This window comes from Camarhynchus parvulus, chromosome 3, assembly GCF_901933205.1.
Source record: "Camarhynchus parvulus chromosome 3, STF_HiC, whole genome shotgun sequence".
NCBI classification, from domain to species: Eukaryota; Metazoa; Chordata; class Aves; order Passeriformes; family Thraupidae; genus Camarhynchus; species Camarhynchus parvulus.
This window is the reverse complement of record NC_044573.1, coordinates 35,794,942-35,816,433: the sequence shown is the minus strand read 5'-3', so window position 1 is coordinate 35,816,433 and position 21,492 is coordinate 35,794,942. Positions and strand designations below refer to the sequence as shown.

General features: G+C 39.8%; 1 protein-coding gene across 7 annotated transcripts in view; it reads right to left on the bottom strand.

The window, feature by feature from the left end:
- Positions 1–1,201: 1,201 nt before the first annotated feature.
- LTBP1 (latent transforming growth factor beta binding protein 1) overlaps positions 1,202–21,492 on the bottom strand; it is a 188,933-nt gene continuing 168,642 nt past the window's right edge. For 6 of the 7 annotated variants that reach the window (XM_030944876.1, XM_030944877.1, XM_030944879.1 and 3 more), the window contains 6 exons: positions 20,991–21,119; positions 19,513–19,653; positions 17,040–17,210; positions 6,931–7,053; positions 3,496–3,645; positions 1,202–2,242 (listed from right to left, as the gene is read on the bottom strand). In XM_030944876.1, coding sequence (XP_030800736.1) covers positions 2,073–2,242; positions 3,496–3,645; positions 6,931–7,053; positions 17,040–17,210; positions 19,513–19,653; positions 20,991–21,119 — 884 coding nt within the window. In that variant the 3' untranslated portion in view covers positions 1,202–2,072. The remainder of the gene's footprint in view (positions 2,243–3,495; positions 3,646–6,930; positions 7,054–17,039; positions 17,211–19,512; positions 19,654–20,990; positions 21,120–21,492) is intronic. The other variant, XM_030944878.1, reaches the window with a different exon arrangement.

The window sequence follows — 21,492 nt, the reverse complement described above, 5'->3', positions numbered from 1 at the left end:
TGTCTATGAGTTTTCATGGTGGCTGAAAGCAGCCCAGGGCTCATCTCAGTGGAAGGCTGTAACTGTGACCTTGCTCTTTAGTAAAGTTGTAGGATTAACCTCAAGCAGGACAACTAAGAGCTCGTTAGTTACAGCATTCACTAGTAAGATTAGACCTTCCTTCCTTCTTCCTTAACCACAGCAGGTAAGCAAGAATTATTTTTGTGAGCGTAATTATAGACCAGCTCTAGTGTTTGTGATCCACCTCTTTGACTAGAAGAGTAACTGGTCCTCCAGCCTCCCCTGCCTAATTCTAGAAAAGTAAAGAGCGCTCAGCACTTCACAAAGAATCTCTTCCCTAAAGATCCCTCTTTCCAGAGTTTATTGAGAATGTTTTACTGCATTTTGACAGTATCTCCACTAGTCCTAGTGTCAGGTTCCAGCAGACAGAGAGAAGCGTCCTGGGAAGGACAGATGCTACTGCACATTGACAGTCACATGGACTTTACTAAGATCTACTGTAGTGTGCAGAACTGAAAAGGATGGAGTTTATGATATTTTTGGTTCAGTGGCTGACCTGAATATTGACTCACTTTTAAAAATCTCAAGTTATCCTTCTCCTTTTCATGCAGGGCATGTCTAGAAGACACAGCAAAACATTTCATTTGAAAAATATGAAAAGGACCTGTTTCAGGATTTCTGAAAGAAACTCTTTCACTCTGGAGAAGGTCAAAGTGAAACATCTGTCAGTCTCCTAATCTCTCTCTCCCTCCACTGAAAAATAAGAGCTGATGGGAAGGTACAGTTCATCAAGAAAAGGAAATTCTCCCCCTTCTCCTCAGTATTTCTGAAAACCAGGCCATCATACTGTAGAGTGTTATTTGCAGATTTAGTGGGAAACATGCCTAAACCAGGAAAGAAAAAAAAAATTCCATGTGAATCAGCTTCCAAGTCAAACAGTTTCTGTAGGTCTGTGTTTGAAATCTTCCCCCTGGAAGCCTAACTTCAGGCATTAACTTATTCAGGTTCTGGTCTTATTAAAACAGAATAAGAAGGAAAAACCAGACAGATAACTCCCTAAAACTATTCTAATGTAAATTAAATCTAGTACTGAGAGGCTGATTCTTGTAAACACCTGAGGGCTGATTTTTGTAAAACAAATACACACCAAAAAAAAAAAGCAGGGGGGGGGAGGAAAGGAGCCAAAATTAGTAAATAGTACTTTTTTTTCTAAAAAAAGGTGATTTTATTGAGTTTTAATATACAGCTTTAATATGTTAGGGTAATCATACAAGATCTCTCTTGTGTTCAATTTACACATTACAATAGAGATGTGAGCTAAAATCTTTTGGTTTAATGTACAAAAGGAGTCCAATGTTGTCCACTAGCAGCTTTGAACTTGGCAAGAAAGGTTCTAAAGACTTTAAGTGCAGTAACAACCACAGAGGATACAAAATGAATATAAGGACTTTTCGCCAAGGTATATAAACATTTGAAAACAAATGGTGCCTGCTCCACAGGGCAGACAACTAGCAAACTTAAAAAAAAGTCACTGACCAATGTTCCAGGGAAGGAGGAGCATCACCCTGTGCAACAGTTCTTATAAAATGGACTAAGAATATCTGTATCATAGAATTTGTACTGATCAGAAAAAAGGTCTGAAAAGAAACAGTAGGCAAGGAAATGAACAATCAAAAAAAATGACATAGTAATATAAAATATTTCCATCACTATTTAAATGCCAAATTAATCAAGCAATAGTAAAAAAAAAATCCAAAACAAAACAAAAACCAAAAAAACCCAAAGCTCTTCTGTTTCAAATAACAGCACTGGTTTTGATTATTTTCAAAGATTTTTTTTTATGAACACACTATATACTTGTTTCTTTCATTCAGAGCAATGTGTCCATTTGGTCTGTCACTTCAGTGAAGCTGATAAACAACCAACCCATCACGTCTCACCTTTGATACATTTTAACCCTTTTCTCCCCTTCTGTTTGCTACTCTGGTGCCTTCTCTCCTCAAGTTAAATACTTTTCTTCCTTTTCTTTATACAGTGCAGAGTATATGGGCTTAGGATGTGGAGATTTTCCTCTACTCCAGTTCACTGTCTGGTTCTGAGTTCAGTGGTGTGCAGTAGTTTGGCTTGTCTGAAGGCACGTACCCAGGGAGACACAAGCACTTGTAGGAGCCCTCCGTGTTGATGCACTTGGCATTCTTGCAGAGGGACATCCTGTTGTTCAGCTCGTTGCACTCATTCACATCTGCAAAAAGGAGACATCAAAAGACACATGTGCTTGAGTCTGGTGTGTAGCTAATACTCACTTAGTTCCAGCATTGTCAGGACCAGAACAATCTGCACAAATGCCCTGGGAGCTTTATTTTCAGTTCCGATTGGGTGGAATTAGGCTGGGCCAAAAGCCCTAAAAGATGAATTGGGAAGAGGTGGAAGTTATCATAGGAAATCAACAGGGTATTAAAGGGCCTTAAACTGTTAGATTACCAAGTCCAAATTCAGCCCAGTTGCACAACAAAATTAAGTAACCACTTACATGTGTTTATCTGGTAACTGAAAAGTGACTTTTAAGAAAGAATCTCAAAGTTCTTAGCATAACATCTGTACTTTTCCAACTGAATACTTTAGGAACTGGTGGTGCTGTCAACTGAATAGTTGTGAGGACAAACTACCTGCACTCAACATCACACAGCTTTGGCCTGACATACACAGCAGCTACATCTTTTCTTGCTAAGGAGGCCAGCTTGCCATAAAGCCCTGAAGATTACAAGGCACATGGGCAGCCCCTCCTCATAGAGCTGGGAGATTTCAGCTGTGTGTCACAAAGCAAAATGCTAAACAAGGTTAGTGCAGACCTTAGACTGAAATAATCACACTGTACTAGGCTTCTACATTGAGGGGTGGTTTTGCTTCATCTCCTCACTGACATTTGGTGTTCCCATGTTTAGTTGTTTTAATTGAAGATATAGATGTCTTGGTTAGTAAATGTGCAGACTTACTAGTTTGAGAGTGAGAGAAATAGTTGAGTATGTTGACTGTTGAAGTCTGTGAAAATCAGGGGCCAAACTTCACCAGCTGGTTATATGCATATTTAGGCAATCACTCTGAATCCACTCTAAAAATCCACTCTTAAAATCACTCTTCTGCTCTGGATCCAGCTCCATCCTCCTAGCTTACTAAAGCCTTTGAAAAACATTTGGTCTGTACATTAAAGTCTTGATATAAGTTTAAGCTTCATTCCACAAATGTGTATCTGTTCACTTCTACTCCCTTGACTGAAGACAGCTGTAATGATCAAGATGCACTGGGAAACACCAAGACATTTTTGTAACAATAATTACTAGCCTTCGCAGTAAATAAAACAAAGCTTGGATCTTTAATACCATTCAGGTGATCATCCTTAAATCCTTTGTTCAAGGCCTCCTAAGGTCAAGTGACTGAGTAAACGGACAGACTACCAGGAGATAACAGGGGATATTACAGGGGGTATGCTATCCTCACCAACACAGGTCATTTTGGCCATGTCCAGGTGGTAACCATCAAAGCAGTCACAGGTGTAGCCCTCCTGGACTCTCACACATCGGCCATTTTCACATCCATTCAGAATGCCACATTCCTCTGCTTGTAGCTCCTCAAAGCTGTTCAGGAAACCTGGGAGGAGAAAGAATTGCAAACAAGTAGGTTACAAAGATATTGAATCAGTATACTCAAATATATAGTGGGAGACTGAAATTCTCTCAGAAGTTTATTGGAATGTGACTTGACTTTGCAGAAAATAGGTCAGCTTTAGCAGAGCTGCACCATCTGGAGTTTTAAATGTACCAGAAAAGTGCTGTGATATGTTTCAAGATGGAAACTGAATAACTTGGTTAACTCTTAAGTTTTGTGTTAAAAATCTGTGGATTTTTTTTGGTAGAACGGAAACTCCATAATTTCATTGTTTATTTTTTTTAAAGGGTAAGTCAGTGTTTTCTAAATAGCACTTTTTATTTCAATTGTTATGTTTATCAGCCTTTAAGGAAACAAGTGGTCAAACAATTTGGGAAAGTGTCTTAAAACAGGATTGTAGAAAAATAAGGTGTGTGTGTAGAGGGGTATGAGATGCATTATAATTTATCCAGAAGAAAACATATTAAAAAAAAATCAATCCCAGCTGCCATAAGGAAAATAAGAAGAAATCAGAGACTGCTTTCCTGTTGTGGTTTTTTGTTAACAGCCCTTTGGCTTGTGCTTCAGTGCCTGGTGCCAGTACAAATACCTATAATCTACCAATTCCTCCTTGTCATAATTCTAGATGGTGAGCAGTCAAAGCTCAAAGAGTTGAGCTTTTTTTTTTCCACCTCTTATACAAAGAGTTGTCTTTGTATTCAGTGGCTTGTATAATGCTTTTTGTGCTCCCTGCCTTAGGGCTTTTGTGACAGTTATGCTTTTATATATAAGGAAGAATTTATACTTAGAAAATTATTTTACATTTTTAAGTGTTCAGAGATTGTCTCTAGGACTGAAGTGTTCCTCTAAGATTTTTTCACTAGCTTTCTGCTCATGGAGCAGTGATGTAACAGGACTGCAGAGGGCAGCCCATCACATCAAACAGACTTCTGCGGAAAAAGCTGGGAATGTTTGAGTCATAAGTTTAACAGCACAATGAATAGAGAGGGGAAATTGGAGCTGGAGTGGAATAGAGTAGGCTATATCTCCCCATCTGTCCTGTAACAGGTAGTGGCTCCTCCAACAAGCCCGCAACTTATTGAAAAACTGTTTACTGATTCATATTGCAACAGCTATGATACACATATTTGCTAAGCTACCTTGGAATATGAATTTCTCCCTTCTTTGTGTTTTTTTCTCTTGTTTTTTCTTCTTTACTCCATCCTGTCTTGGTCCTTGAGGCTCTCTTTTCTACTGACCTGCTTTTTCCTTTCCTACTCTGACCTTTCCATATCTTCTTCCATTTAACTTCCATCCTGCCATTTCCACTCCCCCTCTCTTTGACTACAAATACTGTTCCTATCCTGGATTTTCCAGCATGGTGGGCTTCTGAGTGAGGAACAAGCTGGTCAGTAATATGCTGAGTGGATTCTGAACACACTGAACACATAATGTGAAGTAAGTACTTGCTGACAGATGTCACATCTCAAGAACATATAATACACAGGATGTATACAAGTGCATATTACATGGGAAACATTGCAGTCTTTTTCATGAGCCTTGTAAATCCCTTCTCAGTGCAATAGTATTGAGGATATTGAGCACTGTCATGATGTAGGTAACCAACTTTCATTACTTGCTGGAGTCCTCTGGAAGAGCTTGTAGAGAGATCAGGTGAGATCTTTAAAGTAAAGACCTTTTCTAATTTAGAAAACAGTGCCAAGAAAGGCAAAGGTGTCCTCCAAATACACAGGTATTTTTTAAATTAAAAAGCCCCTTATAATTTATTAGAAATATAGCTTATATGTAGGCATATAGGCATGTGCATAAACTTATGTACACACATATATACATATTTTTCTCTCCCTCTCTCTCTGTCATAGATACAGTATGTTGTAATTTTAACTAGCTAAAACTAAAATAGGTATCACTCACAGCAAGTTCTACTTCACAAAATATACTCTAGTGCAAAACAGCTTGATGGGACCTATATTGTAATTCTGAGATATGTATTTGCTTCTGTAGAAACTGATAGCACAATGACAAATATTGCACTGAAGTACATGGCCCTGCCATGGGATGGGATGTATTGTTGTACTCCTCACACAGCCTGCAGCAGGACTGTGATCCTGAAGTCTCTGATGCCCTAAACAGGATGCCCCATCTGATTCAGTGATTGGATGGGAGCAAGAGCCATGAGCTCTTAAGCCTCTGTCCCTAAGAGTCTGGAACTAGATGATCTTTAAGGTCTCTTCCCACTGTAGCCATTCTCTGGTCTCAGCTGTGGATTCAAAACTTTCCACAATTTATTGTATTTATTTACCACTAAATTATATACCTTGTTTATACCTTGTGAAATGCTTCTTTCTAGATTAACAGTACATTAACATTGCTTTCCTGGTCATTGTTCTGGGTTTTTCATGGTGTAATCAGTAGTTCTCAGCTGTGAGACAGTTACACATCAACACTCAGTATCACTGACTGGGGAAGAGCAGAGTGGCAACTTGCAGGCCATATGTATGTAAAGCATGATAAATTACCAGCTCCTTCTGATACTTCCACTTTTCTTCTCTAAAACTGTCTTGAAATACTCTGGACCTGTACAGGGTGCCTGATTTTGAGGAAGATGCTGAAATCTGTAAGCACTTATCTCATACAAATGTTAAAAGTGAGCTGGGCCTGACCCAACATAAAGAGTGCTGATACTCCTCAAGTATAAGCGAGATGCTGTGTGCAATCCCTCACACCCTGCTTGGCAGGCCAGAGCATCCAGCCTGAAGTCCATACATGTGTGTATTCTCTGATCACACTGTGCTGTACATGATCTCTGTTGAGCAAGAATGACTTGCATGCTCTCATTTCACCCATACAAGTTCTGTTGGGAAATCATGGAAAGATGAAGAATTTTTTTTCCTTCTAAATTTAACGCACTCTGGAGAAATCCGTCCCATGCTCCAAAGGAAAATCAATTTGTGAGAAGGAAAATTGGCAAGCCTTTTGACCCTGAGCTGTAAAATGTTGGTAAACACAAATTTAGTACACTTGGTGCAAACTGCTTCACTAGATTAAAAATGAATTGTACCCTGAGCCCAACTGGACTCTCATACAAACCTGGCTCTCTAACTGGAACACCTGACTGAAAGCTAGTGTCGTAGGAATTACTAAAGCATAAATAGGCCACACTACCCAGAAGCAAAGAGAAGAATGAAACTGGCTACAGGGGAAAAAAAAAAAACTGAAGTAAAAACCTCATTTCAAGTGTTTTACATAACAGAGACTCTTGCTTACGGTCTTCAACGAAGTATGGATTGGTTTCTGGAGTGTAGTGCTCCTCAAAGTCAACCAAAGCATCCTGTCCATATGGCCGGCGAGATCCTGGAACGGGAATGTTGCACAGCTGGGCGTAATCCTCTGAGGGGGGAAAGAAAATAAGATACAAAAGTAAACACACTTGTAACACAGGCTGCATTACATTAGTCCCAGTGAGCTGTGGTTCATGTTTGCTGGAAATAAACTTTTCTTCCTAGAAACACCATAAATCTGCAGAAAAGAAAATTTCCAGAAAGCATTCTCTCTTCAAGAAGGATGTCATTAAAATGTTAATGAGCCAAATATATACTATTAAGTCATAATAGGGATAACACCAGGGATAGATTTGAGTCAATAACTGTACAAAAAGTTATAGGTCAGGTTCTTCTGCTCTGCATGGGAAGCAAGAGCCGAGGGATGCTGCGTATCCCACTGCTGATGCACTTCTCTCCAGGGCTATCTCTGTTTATACTCCTCATTCTGTGGAACAAAGGCTATCCCAGACCATCATGGCTGCTAGCAGAAGCCTCCCCAAGGGAAGTAAATTGGGGCAGGTACAGCCAATATTTCTGGCACTACTAGCCAAGCTGCAGAAATCAGAGTGAAAAATATTTCTAGAATAGCTCACACTTATCTACAAACTGTATCTTAAACCCACAGGCTTAAAAGTGTGAGTGCTGTTCAATGTCTCTTTGGCTGTGAAGCTCAGAGCATGGGGAAACACACAGGAGAAAGAGTCAAATCTGATTTTGTGCCTCTCTCTGAAAGCTCAACAACACAAGTTGAGACAAAAGCAACTCTTCATTTTAGGTCTCAGAGTCCATGTTTGAAATGCTTATGCAGAGTTTGACTCTTTTATAAATCAAATAAAAATTGTGTCAACTCTGTTTCTACTACCCTTTACTAAAAGACATACAGTACAACTTATTTGAAAACAGAAATACTGTTATAATACAGCAACCCAGGTGCTCCCTTACTGTTGCTACAGTCTATTTAGCTTCTGGTTCTCTGAAGATTGCCTGGTGTTCTGAGAATCAGGCAGAGGAAGGACGGGAAAGAAAAACCACCAAAAGAGAGGGAGGAAAAAAAGCCCTAAGCAGATACAGAATCCAAGAATTGCAGATGGCTGCAGAGCCAGAAACCTCATGCTGTGTAGAACTGTCCCAGACAGCAAATAGTTGGATAAGTCCAGACTGCCTCTAGACAGTACAGAGCACAGCCCTACTTGCTGTCCAGCACTGTAATTCTATTTTTACAGGTAGTATCTCCTGCACCTGGAACGATTTTATTTTGTACTGAAAACACCAAAGTGTTCAAATAGTCTGTTTGAATTCTGTGGTCAACAACTTGGCCCTTTGAGAGCACAAGACAGAGCAGTACAGGCAAAGCTTGTCTGTGCACACCCAGAGCTGCCATGGCGGGCAGTCCAAGTCTGCAGCATGAACTCCCCAGAGAACTGAAAAATCATTGTAAATCCCACCACATTCTGCTGCAAGAGCAAAGTGATTTCCTTCAAGGTATGTCCTCCAGAATATATTTATATATAGTAATAATATCCAAACACCACTTTCCTCTCCCAGAGAACAAAGTACACTGCCCAAGAGCAACATCCCAGGGCACAGGAAAAAAAGCCAGCATGGCAAAATAAACAACATATAGCAAAGGTTACTTACATCGCTGACTGCACAGCTTCCCACTGAGATACTGTGATAATGAGCACAGTTTTAAGAGTTGTCTCAGATCAGAAACACCCCATTCTTCACCACATCTAATCTCAGATTAACCTTCATGCACGGGGACAGGTTATCATCTCAGAATGATCCCTTCATTCATACGGAATGGACACATAGGAAAGCTATGCAGAATAGTGAAAGCACTTTCTCACAGATGCCCACAAATGTTCTTGGCAAAGGAAATCTGTGTTCTACCACAAAATACTAATTCATCTGGCTTGTGTGGAAGAAACTACCACATAAAAACAGTCAGTGAAAGGCAAAGGGACAAGACAAGCAGCTCTTAGGGATCATTGCCTCTTCCAGATGAATGCGATCTGATGGGAAGGGCTGAGCAGAACCTGTATACTGGCTTCCCAGATTACTCAGGGCTAATTTTGCCATTAGTGATACTGGTAGTATAAACAATGTTTTAGTTCTGAAGAAAGCAGTTGGGACTTTTGAAAATCCATAGAGCTGGAGCTCTCATGTACATGAGAGTTGTGTAGTCTGATAATTGTGCAAGACTATTTCATATTGCATGTCTGCCAATGCAAAGTTGTTCAACATGTAAGGAAGAATTAAGAAATGTTGACAACAGAAACGTTTACTGTCCCATTGGTCCCTCAAAAATCAAGTTCTGAATGTGTGCATTTTTACGTCTTATACCTGTAATACTCTCTTCATACTATATGTTCTGTTTAGCTGTCCAAGTAGTATAGACAAAATCCCTTGTCTTTTATAATGTGTTGATTCAGTCACTAGGTGCTCAGGCAATAAAACCAAAGGGAGCAATAGCAGCTCACCCAAGAAACCAGCAGTAGAAATTCAGGACCAATAACAATGTTAAGTTGTCTATTCCACCTTTCTCAGCTTGTCTTTTTTTTTTTTTTTTTTTCTTTTTTTTTTTTTTTTTTTCCCTTTTTTTCCCCCAGGGAAAAAAAGGGTGTGCAGAGAGGACAGTACAAAGACTGAAAGGTATACAGGGGGCCACATTCTGGAAAGGTCATGAGAACTGGTGTTTTGAACTAAGGTAGACTTGAGACTTGGACCCCTGACAGAAATGGACCCATCAGAGTGCCCCTGTGGAGGATAGAACAAGTTATAGCAATTGACACTTTGAGTTGTTTTACACTTTTCCCCTTGTTATGCCATGTTTCTACAGTTCAAATAAAAAAATAATGTATTTTGGGTCACTGTGATGTGTGTTGGTCACAGTTTTCCAGGGAGGGAACTACATGAACAGAGTGCTGTAAGATTTGTGGGTGAAAGCATGACTGGTGTACAGAAGCTTGCAGACAAGTATTTAAATGGGAGAACAGCATGACATTGCCCTAGGGAAATGACAACAGAAGACTGAGATCAAGAAGGTGGTAAGGGGCCAGAGACCAAGACAGAACATGTAACTATCCCTGAATGACAGAAGCATTTTAGTTATCACAGAAATTAATGCTCACTTTGAAATGAATCTTTCAAGTAAAGTTGAAAGAAAATACTCTATAATTCACAATGAATAAAAAATCTTTTTATATAGGGGTTTATTTTTTCTGTTCACTCATCTCTTGGCTGTGATCAGGGACAATATAACTACAGTTCAAGAGAAAAAAAAACCCTTTGTTTTTAATATAGCTTAGTCTACATTGGTCCGTGTGTTTCTAAGTTTTTCTCATAACTTGCAAATGAAGCATAGAGACAGCTTGTTGTATAACTTAGGGTGGCTATTATCAAAGGAAGCTGATGTAGGCTTCCAAAAATGTAAAGGACATTTTTAAAGTCAGAAGTATTGCCTATTAAACAAGTGTTAGGGGATTACATCTAGACACACATGTGTACTGGCACAGATGTCAGCAGTAATTGGTGATGAAAGCTTGGCTGACAGAGATGAAACAATATAAATTGTATGGACCGACTGGCTTTTAGGCGCTTGTTAGCCAAAATGCAGGTGTGCAAATGTGCATCTAATTTGCATATACAGTTGTAACTGAGCAAGCTCTTGTGAGTCTTACTTGTACCCAGAGGCCTAAAATTCCTAATGTCAGAAACATTATTCCATATTTCATGTATTTAGAGAAAAATATTATATAAAAAGCTTTTCCTGACACAACCATGAAACAACTACACCACAGCCAGTCCAGCTCCTGCCTATAAAGAAAGCTTTATGTCTGTTCCAGCTCCTCAGAATTATCACCATCACACACACAAAAGAAGCCAAGACTAAGAAACCAAACTAGATCCTTCAAATTATTTAAGAATGCAACAGTTTCAGCAAAGGTTCTGGACATCAATCTAAACTGGTTAAGTTTATGTTGTCTCAGGACACTGCATCATACGAGAATTAAAGCTAAAGGTATTTCTGCTCTATATTTAGATGTGCTATTTGACAATTTTGAAAACTTCATTGATGCTGCCCATGGATAGATGCTAAGGTTTGCAGTGACCAGCATTGATATCTATTCTACAGCACAAGAAAAAGGTAAGGGTGTCAGTCTTAAAGGTTATTTTTTATTAGTTAAGAAGAATGTTTATATCCTCTCATGAACACACTCTAAATGAAATCCCTGAAAAAGATTCACAGTGGATGTAAAGCTCTTGCTAAGCTGAAATAATTACCAAATTGATTGTCTCAAAACCTCTTGGTAGTGACCTTTTGTTCCACTACTAATGCTGCTCAAGTTTCCTAAAATGATCTTGCCATTCCTTTTGCTCCAAGTAGATAGTTATAAGTTGTAGTAAAAGTCAGGTTGTTTCTGACACAACTTTGCACATGGCTTTCTGACTTCTTGCTGATTTCCATGAACACTTGGAATGTGAGGTTCCATGGGAAAGAACCTTTAGCCAAAGCTAGTCTGCATGTCTCTCCTAACCTTGAGAAAAAGCACTGAAACTCTTCATCAACAGAAATTAAATCAGCCAAAAATCTGCACAACCAAATACAAGAATTTGAACATTCAAGGCCCAATGACTGCAATATTTTAAGCCCAGAGGACAGAATCCATTTGACCAGAGTCCTGACCACAAAGGAAGGAGCCACAATGCCATCCTAAATGGAAAGATGAGCAATGATCTACAGAAATGAATCCAGTGCCTCCCTCCTGATCTTTACCATCCCAAAAGAGGAGAGATGAAAACTCATCCTTTACACACATTAGCTTTCCCTGTACTTCCAGATCTTCATGAGTGACTTTAGCCAGAACTTAAAGGGAACACTGTGTTCTCATAATATGGAAGCTCAGCCCAGAACTTACTCAATGTTTACAAAGGATACACAGAGTTCCTTTGCAACAAAAATGCAATCCAAACAATCTGTTCTGCCAGAAACTGGCAGAATTCAACTCCATGTAGGCATCTCTGAGGGTCTGCATCTGAATTAGTTGTTCATTGTCCATTTTAATCCATGGAAAGAGAGAAACACTTCTAGGACAGAATCTCATTGTAAAGCAGGTGTCTAGAGCAGGTCAGGGGAATGTATTGCTCAGGGTGCTGATTTCTCTTTCCTGATAGAAGGAAAAACTGGCAGCACTGATGTCGGTTTCTGTATAAAAACCACAATAGGAAATTGTCCAAGAGAAATCCTACATTATACAACAGCCCAGGTGATCCACATTACCCACTACTCTCAGTGTTCTCTCAGCGTGGGCTTTGAAAATGGTAAGGTGGAGATAAAGAGAAACTTCAAATACAATATGAACTGCAGTCCTTTATGTGACTTTGAATCCCATAGAACCTCCAAAACATCTGCTGACTGGAGATCTACCATTGTCTTTTCTGCAGATCTTCTAAACATAAAGTGGTTCCATAAAACCCCACAAAGTAATAGAATTCAAAACTTAAGAGCAGAAAAATTATTTCTAAGGATACACAAATAAGCAGGCTGATAAACTGAATGCTGGTGCCTCTTCCAGAGGCTTTAGAATGTGTTAATGACATTATCTTAGTACTCACACCGACAAAAATGTCTAAGTTACAGATGTATTAATGTACCCCCATTCTGAATAGTCATTAAAACATCTGCTAAAGCTGCTGAGTCCCAGACCTACCTCACCCTGGTTTTCTGTATGAAAGCTTCTCCAGGCAGCCAGCTACAGAAAAGTAAGTACCCTCCTTAACTGACTGACATCTCTTTGGTTCAGGGGCTCCTAATACCACCTTACAGCAACTTTAGGGCCCTATTAAAGCAAAGGTGGTACTGCACTGCAATAGGCTCAGAACTATCATTTTGCAAATACAAAAACAGGCTGTCTCTCTAAATTAAATGCTGACCCCAGCACACCACATCACTCAACATTTTCTAGTTGTTAGTTCCATCTCCTCTCTTCAAATTTTCTGTAACCATACACCTGTCTAAAATCCATCCCAGCCCCCTAAGGGTTTCACAGGAGTTTCTGGAGTCTCAGAACATTTATAGTTCAGGTCCTACAAGTTCAAGTCAACTTGAGGTGTGTATGGTTTTATTTTAGATTTCAGATTTTTTCAGTCTGAGCCAGTTGCTCTGTTTTCTGGCATGGAGGCTTTGACGCAGCTGCTAAACCTGTTGGTACCTGCCCTGCTACCAGACCATGGACTCTGGATGGAGAGAGTTGGGTTGGTAGGCACTAACAGTAAATTGACCAAGGCCAGGCATCCAATATGTATTTTTTTGGATGGGTGCAATGAAGAAAGGATGTTTTGGTGTTGTTTTCTAAACCAAAAAGTATCCAGTTTTCTAATTTTCCTCAGCTGGTCAATTTCTACAGATTGCCAAAAGCATACATCAAATAACACAGAAGTTTTTTAAGAATAACTACTAAACTGTTATTACTGTTCTTTGGGCAAATACAGACTCATGACACTGTGAGCTCAGAGAGAATACATTTCAGTAGTCATCATATTGGTATTGATGAAATCTGTGAAAGTCTTTATCCGCAATGATGATATAGTAAGATAAATAATAATAATTAATAATAAGATGATTAAATGTAATTGAAAACAATGTCTTTACATCTCATTTGCACAAGTCAGATATACTCAACCACAGCACTACAGCTCACGTTTGCAGTATTTTGATCAGGACTTTGAACCAATATTTTGAGCTTGTTCTCAATGTTGTCACAGAAATACTTATTAGTCTTACTGTTGTTAAGATGTTGCTGTTGATATTTGTTGCAATATCAAAAAATGCTACTTATTTTTGTTTCAGTCTCCAAATGTTTGGAATAATTTCAGTGGAATTTCTTTAATTAAGCACTGATTATTAGTTTTTAGAAACAGTAGCAATCATGTAAAGTTCTGTTTTCAGGCTGATATAAGATTGTATTTCTTTTTGCTTAATATGGATAAATTCTTAAGAAAGTGCTCTATCTTCTCACTGGTTTTATGCTGGATCCTACTCAAACAGCATATTTAAATCTTGTCATGAAAAATGGAAGCACTTTAAAGACATGTTGGGTTAAAAAAGCTAGAGGTTTTTTCAAATAAAGCATTAGTATCTTTAGAAGGGACTTGCAAAAGTATCACTTATGGTGGTAGGCCTGTATTTCCTTCTTTCTACGGGGGGTGACTAGATCTTCAAATACAATGGGACTATAAACAAGGTGAAAGGAAACCACAGATCTGTACTATGATCCAACTCCTTTCATGGTGAAGTCTTGTGGTGATAATGCTTTTCACATTGGTGGGTCTTTTTAAACATGTGTTAAAAATCTTCAGAATGCCCCTAACTGGGGAAAGAAGCAAACACCTTCAGTACTAGACCCAGCCAACACAATACCTAAGTACTTAAAAATGGAGAAATTCCAGGTTCCCCAGCCAGGACCTGAACCTGTGACCTGATGGCCTGGAGGTGTGAAAGCACTCTCCTGAGCCAATGATACCACTGTAAGGGCTATGGACTGAAGACATGTCAAATGAATCATTTATTCAGTTCAGTCAGCTTCAAATTTTTCTTGGTAAATGTTCCTGAACACAGAGAAAGGCTTCCAGGTTTCTGTGTGGGTGAGTGCACATGTGTGCGAGGACAAATGAGCACATACCATCTCCACTAAAGAAATGAGAGCTTGCATGTTTGTTCTGACATAATAAACATTAAGTATGCTTTTATTTTTAGCTATGTTAAAACCTACAGGGATAATTTCAAGTACTTGGGATCAAAGCATGCCTCAGTTTCAGTTAAAGCAGATACTTTTCAACGCAAATGAAACCACATAAAAGTTATCTTGTGTCTGGAGGGAGAAAGATTTTATTATCCAACATAATGCTCTTCAGTTTTGACTAAGGATCATCCAACTGATGTTTAGGATGTTATCCATTGGGAACCTCCATGTAATTTTTAAAATTAATTTCTCAATTTTCTTCATAGAGCTATTGGGGATTTGCACCCCACTGTAGACACAGAATCCAGAATCCTGTGTTCCTAATGATCAAAATACATCTAGTATTTTCAGACTGAAATAGTTCCAATTTTTTTTCCTGCACTTTTGTTTAAATTAAAAGTTTCTGGGAATCCTCCATGATTGTGCTCCAGAGGAGAGTCTTAGAATTTGCAGTCTTTGTTCTGCAGCTATGTTTGAAATTTTTCATCTTCCCTTGTGAGGCAGGTTTTCTTTGCCTGACCATGTTGGTGGTCCTTCTCTCCTTCTTTTCAGATTTATCCTGCTTTAAATGTAACTAGCTAGAAATCTCCAGAAGTAAATCTTGTACCTAATTTAACTCTCTCTAACAGGAACAGCTTTTCTTTGCTCCCTCAGGATTGCATGACACAGATGGGTCACTCTCACCATGTGATGAACTTTGTAAGAAGAAAAACTCCTCTAATCTGCTCAATCTTTCCACTTGAGGAGTTCCAGGCCATAGCAACAATTCCTGCTATTAGCTGTTGCCCTGTATTTGTCTTTCAAATACAGGGCAACATTACATTTCTTTCCACTACATTTGTTATTCTAGCAGGTATAGTAATTTGATGTCCTCATGTAAGATTTGTTCTGACAAAGACATTTCAAAGATTTCCAAATCTTATAAATCAAGCTGCTGTCATGCCCTGTTTTTCTTCTTCAGTCTCTTCCTGGGGTAAGCATCAGCCAGCAGTTACTCCAGCCAACATCATCAAAATCAGATGCTTTTTTTAAAGTTGCTGCATTTCCAAAGCAAACTCAAACAAGTAAAGATATCTAAGAACAGGTTCAGGGACCTTGCAAGTAAATTATAAAAGCATACAACCCAAGCAGACAGAAACAACCACATTAATGCTGCACTGAGCTTGCCTATGTAGTTTTTTAATTCCTGGGTTTTTCCTACAAGTAAAACATGTATTGCTTCAGCCACAACATTACCATTAGAGTAACAAAGGCCCAAGTGAAAATCCAGGAATGTTCACAATAAAATGCTTTACCAGTGCAGGTTGGTATTCCTACATGGAAAGATATGTCACTGAAAGACACATTTATATAGTAAGAAAGCTCCATCCAAACTAGACCTTGGAACAGTTTAAATGGGGGTGGGGGGAAGAAGTTTGTATCATACCACCAGACTGTGTAACCAGGCCTGATGTATCTCAGGCAAAGCATGACATCTACCTATGCTGCTTCCACTGGCCCCCTTCTCCAGAACCCAGAAATAAATCTGTGTGTCAAAGACATGTCTCTCTGTATCCATTCAGCTTTTGTAGTCACCACAAGTAACATCTTCTACCTGAAGTATCACGGAAGAGTATCTGATTTCCAAACGTGTAAACAAAAGACAGTCTTGTAAAAATACAACAGCCAGCTTTCTTTCTAACACTGATCTATTCTATTTGCTGGGATGGCGTGATGAGGGCAGGAATGATGCATCTGACTCCATGTTCTCAGAAGCTAATTTATTACTTTATTATACTATATTATATTAAAGAATATTATACTATACTATACTAAAGAATACAGAAAACATACTTACAGAATGCTAAAAAGGTAACAATGAAAACTTGTGAGTCTTTCCAGAGTTTCGACACAGCTTGGCCCCAGCTGACCAATGAGTCAAAATAACTCACGCCGGAGACCAATGAAACAATATCACCTGTGGGTAAACAATCTCCAAACACATTCCACATACGAACACAGCACAGGAGAAGCAAATGAGATAAGAACTGTTTTCCTTTTCTCTGAGGCCTCTCAGCTTCCCAGGAGAAAAATCCTGGACGAAGGGATTTTTTCAGAGAACGTGAATACCACACTAAACTATATTCCCTAGAAATTCTTCAGTCCTTATTGGTAACCCATTTCTCTTAACTTGAGGGGTGCTAGGGGTTTTTTGCTCTTTCTCACGTTACTGGCGCAGGTACAAATGCAAGGGATGAAAGCAATGGAGTGTTTCAAGCACTGCAGTGTTTCAAGCACTGTCCAAGCAGTGCCGTGTGTGTTTCCTTACCTGACTCCTTCATGGGACACAGGGCGCACTGCATGCCCCAGGCCTCCCCGTACAGGCAGCAGCACTCCGTGTACGTCGTCTGCTTTCCAACCAGAGGGCGACTACAGACAAAATCATCACTTAGGTGCTGCCAGCAAAGGTCCTGGTAGACCTCAGCTTCTTCAGTTTGTTCTGATGGAGAAGACAGGATTAGGTCATTGTCACAGCACTGTTATTTAAATAAGACGCTGGTATAATGATAAATTTTGTAAATTTAGATTAGAAAAATAACTTAGCTTTACAGACTTTGCTGAATACAAATTTAAGCTTAGAAGTCATGACCTTTTCTAAGGTCATGAGGTGGCTCATCCCTTCAATGTTCAGCTTTGGAAAAATCTTAAAAGGTCCTGAATTGTCACATTAGGCAAATTTAAAAGCACATTGTGTTGGATATCCAAAAACCAGATCTTTCTAAATCATAGTCATTGCTGAACACTTAATAGGGATTCAGCTCGGCTCCCATGGAAGTTAACGGAGCTTGACAAAAAACAGCATTGGGAGAGAGGTGAATGTTTGGGGAACTCCATCCACACAATAGATCTTTAAAAGTTATTTTGCTTTTCTTATATTGCAATCAATGCATCTGAAAGAACTTTCACAACTAGGGCAGAGCTGAGCAAAAATTTTACATGGTCTCCCTGGGAGACTGGACAAATACTTGGAAGACAGAGTCCCATTAACTAAACAGACAAACTACATCAGTCTCAGGAAATCCCCTGAGCTGAAAATAGCTGGAGGCTGAGAGAGTGCTGGGGAGGGTGAAGAGAAGTATTGTTTATCTGCCCTCCTGGTCTCCAATCATCCACTTACAGCTATTGTTAAAGACAGAACACTGCTGTGAACTACTGTCACATTCTTATGAACATTAACAAAAATCTGTATTTTTGTCAAGGCTGGAATATTTCAGAGGCATAATAGTTTTGACACAGATCTCAGAAGAAATCATTCCCAGTCCCAGCAAGTTCTGATCACTGCTGATCAGAAGGAGAGGAACTGTAAACTTAATCTCCCACTTGGAATGTAAAAACCTCAGTACAATAGTTCTGTGAAGACATCTGCAAGGTTTTGATTTTGTTCCAACACAGAGTGAAAAATAAGTGTTGTCACAAAGAAAGGTTCTGTTTTGTCTGTGCATATCCATTTACTGCATTTTTACATTATGCATGGGTGAGTACAGAACTGAAACCTCGCTCAAGAGCAAAATGGAGATCTGAAAGCATGAAGGTGATCACAGCTTAGATACCTATTCTACTAAGAGCTTGCCAGAATATGCAGTGAAAAGCAGCAGTGGGTCTCTGCAACCGACACCGAATTCTGCTGGCAGCAGAAGAACCAGCCTGCCCCCTCCCCCTGTGCGTGAGGGGGACATTGCCAGTAGCGATACAAGGCTTGAGTGCTCTGTGCTGGCTGAGATGATCACTGCTGTGTCAGCTGAATGTCTCATGACAGAAGACCCTTTGGGCTCTTGCATTCTCTTCACATCCTAGATGAACCCAAAGGACAATCCTGCTCTTGGTTTGTTTAACTGAAGATTGAACAATAGAAATGCTGAGGCTCTTTCACAGTTTCCTGCAACAGGGTGACCGCATTACTCCTCAAAATATCAGCCTTACAATTTGGAGTGACTAAAGCAGGCATTCAGTCTGTATTCCCATTTCCTTTTACAGAGGCATCTCAGGAAAATTCACTGCAAGTTGCAGGAACCAGAGGTCTGGATTTATGGCTATACAGTGCCAGCATTAAATCAAACCCATTGTAACACTTCTGTTGAAGACATGAGTGGCATAGACAAAGCTGTACAGACTGTATAATGCTCTGAATTTCTGAGACGTTTCCAAGAATCTCATAATATCTAACATTTTTTTTTCTGAAATAAGTGTCTATTGAAATTAAAAGCACACACAAAAATGTTACTTTAACAGTGACATTGAAGCCCACAGCTTGAAACTGTGAGCTCAGTGTACCTTCAAAGTTAATCAGTTGAAAGCACATGTACAATTTTAGCTATTTCCTCCTATATCCTGTCATTCCTGCTTTTATTTTACTTTGGTAGAACTGAATCTCGAGACTTAGCCTGCAGCCAAACCCCAGCCTTACTGAGACAGCAAGCAAGCTGTGCCTCATTACCTACAAGGCTGGACAAGGCAGACGCAGAGCTGGTGAACTGGCTGAAGGCTCCTCAGCCCGAGCCTAATCTCACAATACTTCCAGCAATGTCCTGTCTGTATGGGCAAAGCGGAGCACTGTGGAGTCCTACATCACGGTGCCTTCTGGATCAACAGACGACAGTCCAAGCATTGCCTTCCAAAATCCTCCAGAAGAGCAGGCTCATCCAAGGATGACCCAGTCTAAGCTTAGACTTTGGGTCTGTAGCCATGTCAGCACCACCTCGTAGAGGTGTACTCACTTCAGTAATATGTATAATGGATCATACCACTTGAATCTGCTGGTCTGATGCATCGCTTTTCTGTTGCGTCCAAAACCATTGGGTGTGTACAGAAACAGTTGTAAGATCCTTCTGTGTTAATGCACTGGCCATCAATACAGCTGTTTGGGTCCTGACATTCATCCGTGTCTTTAAAATGGAAGGAAATGTATCAAGGAAAGCCAGCACAAAGTATTTGCATTGTGTTAATCTATGCTTCTATTTTCCTATATTAGGAGCAGACTTCCCTGCATGCCTTCTGTAAATTACCACAAATACCCATTGCTGGCAAAAACATCCTGCCTGTGCCCATGGAGAAGGACAGACACCTGAAGGATGCTGACCTCGGATCCTCGAGTCTTAGGGAGCTAGTACAGAGAAGTCCTAGGAAGGATAAAGAGGCTTGTTGGAGGGGTTGCAGTGCCAGGAATACCCTGCACTCAGTATAGCTGCTACTGCTTCCCACATTTCTCTCCCTTTAGGACAATACCTGCAGGCATTAGAGGTGGGCATTTAATCTTAGTGATTTCTCGTGAGCTTGTCAGAATAAGAGATCACCTTACCTAGCCATGGTAGTTATTTTTCTTAGTTTGTCTTGGAAAGTAAAAGCTGAAATTTAGCTCAAAGTGAAGAGCAGGCCACTTCAGATAAATTACATTTAGTCAGCTAAAATCCCACCCTTTGTGAAGAATAATCATAGAATCCCAAGGTAAAAGGCTCTCTTATTGCAGTTGCAAAAATTGCTTCCTTTCATTATGCTATTCTGCACATTATACATGGTTCTCTGCTTACAAAGCAAAAGCCAGGGTCATGGTCATAAGTAATTTTCAGTTGAATACCAGAACCAAAAGAGTACAAGGTTGTGCAGGCTAAAATGGGCTTATCAATGACCTCAACTGTAATTTCACATTGCATATTAACTCCTTGGGGAAAATAGCTGTCCTTGGAACAAAAAAAAAGTCTGCATTAATTTGATTTAATATAGTAAACCCAGAACACTTACCAAATGAAAGGTGAGCTTCAACATACAGGCTTTCACTGCTCACTCCATATAAAAAGAACAGAAGGCTAAACTGTCCCTTGGCAGAGTGAAGCAGCAGTGTGCATGTAAGGAGGGAGCTCCCTCTGATCACTTTGTGCTGCCTGCATTAAGGCTGGCACCAGCTCTTGACTGCGCACTCAAAGGAGCACAAAAGGCTGTTCTGGAGATGCAAACTCCTGGGAGTAATTTGCTGAAAAAGGAGGCAAATAAAGCAAACCCTGCTCTACATGCCACAGCCATGTCATCCAGAATTGCTGCTCAGCCAAGCAGAAGGAAGGGAAATGACCCAATGCATCTTACAAAACTGCGACAGGAGTCCAGAGGCCCAGTGTTTCTCCCCTTACTGGAAATGCCACAGTTGTGATGGGAATCCTGCTGTAGGAATCTGCTTGTTTTGCCCATCTGCATACCATTATAGTGACAGGACCACTTTAAATAAACTTACCAAAGCACTGGAGCTTAACAGGGTCATAGTATGTGCCTTGTTTGCAGTAGCACTCATAACCTGGCTGCGTATTCAAACAGAAGCCATTTTTACAGATTTCTTGGCCAAAGAGTTGGCATTCATCAGCATCTGGGGAGAAAACATCAAAAGCTGTGTTATCATTGTTATTACGATGCCACGTAGACAAGCAAGATGGAATAAATCCTATACACTTCTCAGTTCAAGCAAACTTCAGTTTAAACAGAAAATCCCAGGAGCACAGATATCCACAGAAAAAAAAAGCCCTCAGACAACTGGTGTGGAAGAGGCAATGTAGCCAGAATGGAAAAGGAAAAATTGGTGGACCCTTACTTCCCCTTGTCAGAATTAAGTCCCATGGTACAGAGAGACTGGAATAATCTGCAGTTTCCCTTTCATTCCTTTGGTATCACATTGCTCCTAACTCCAAGCAAAACAGATGAACAATATAGCCTGTATTTTCCCATATCATTTGCTTTACTCA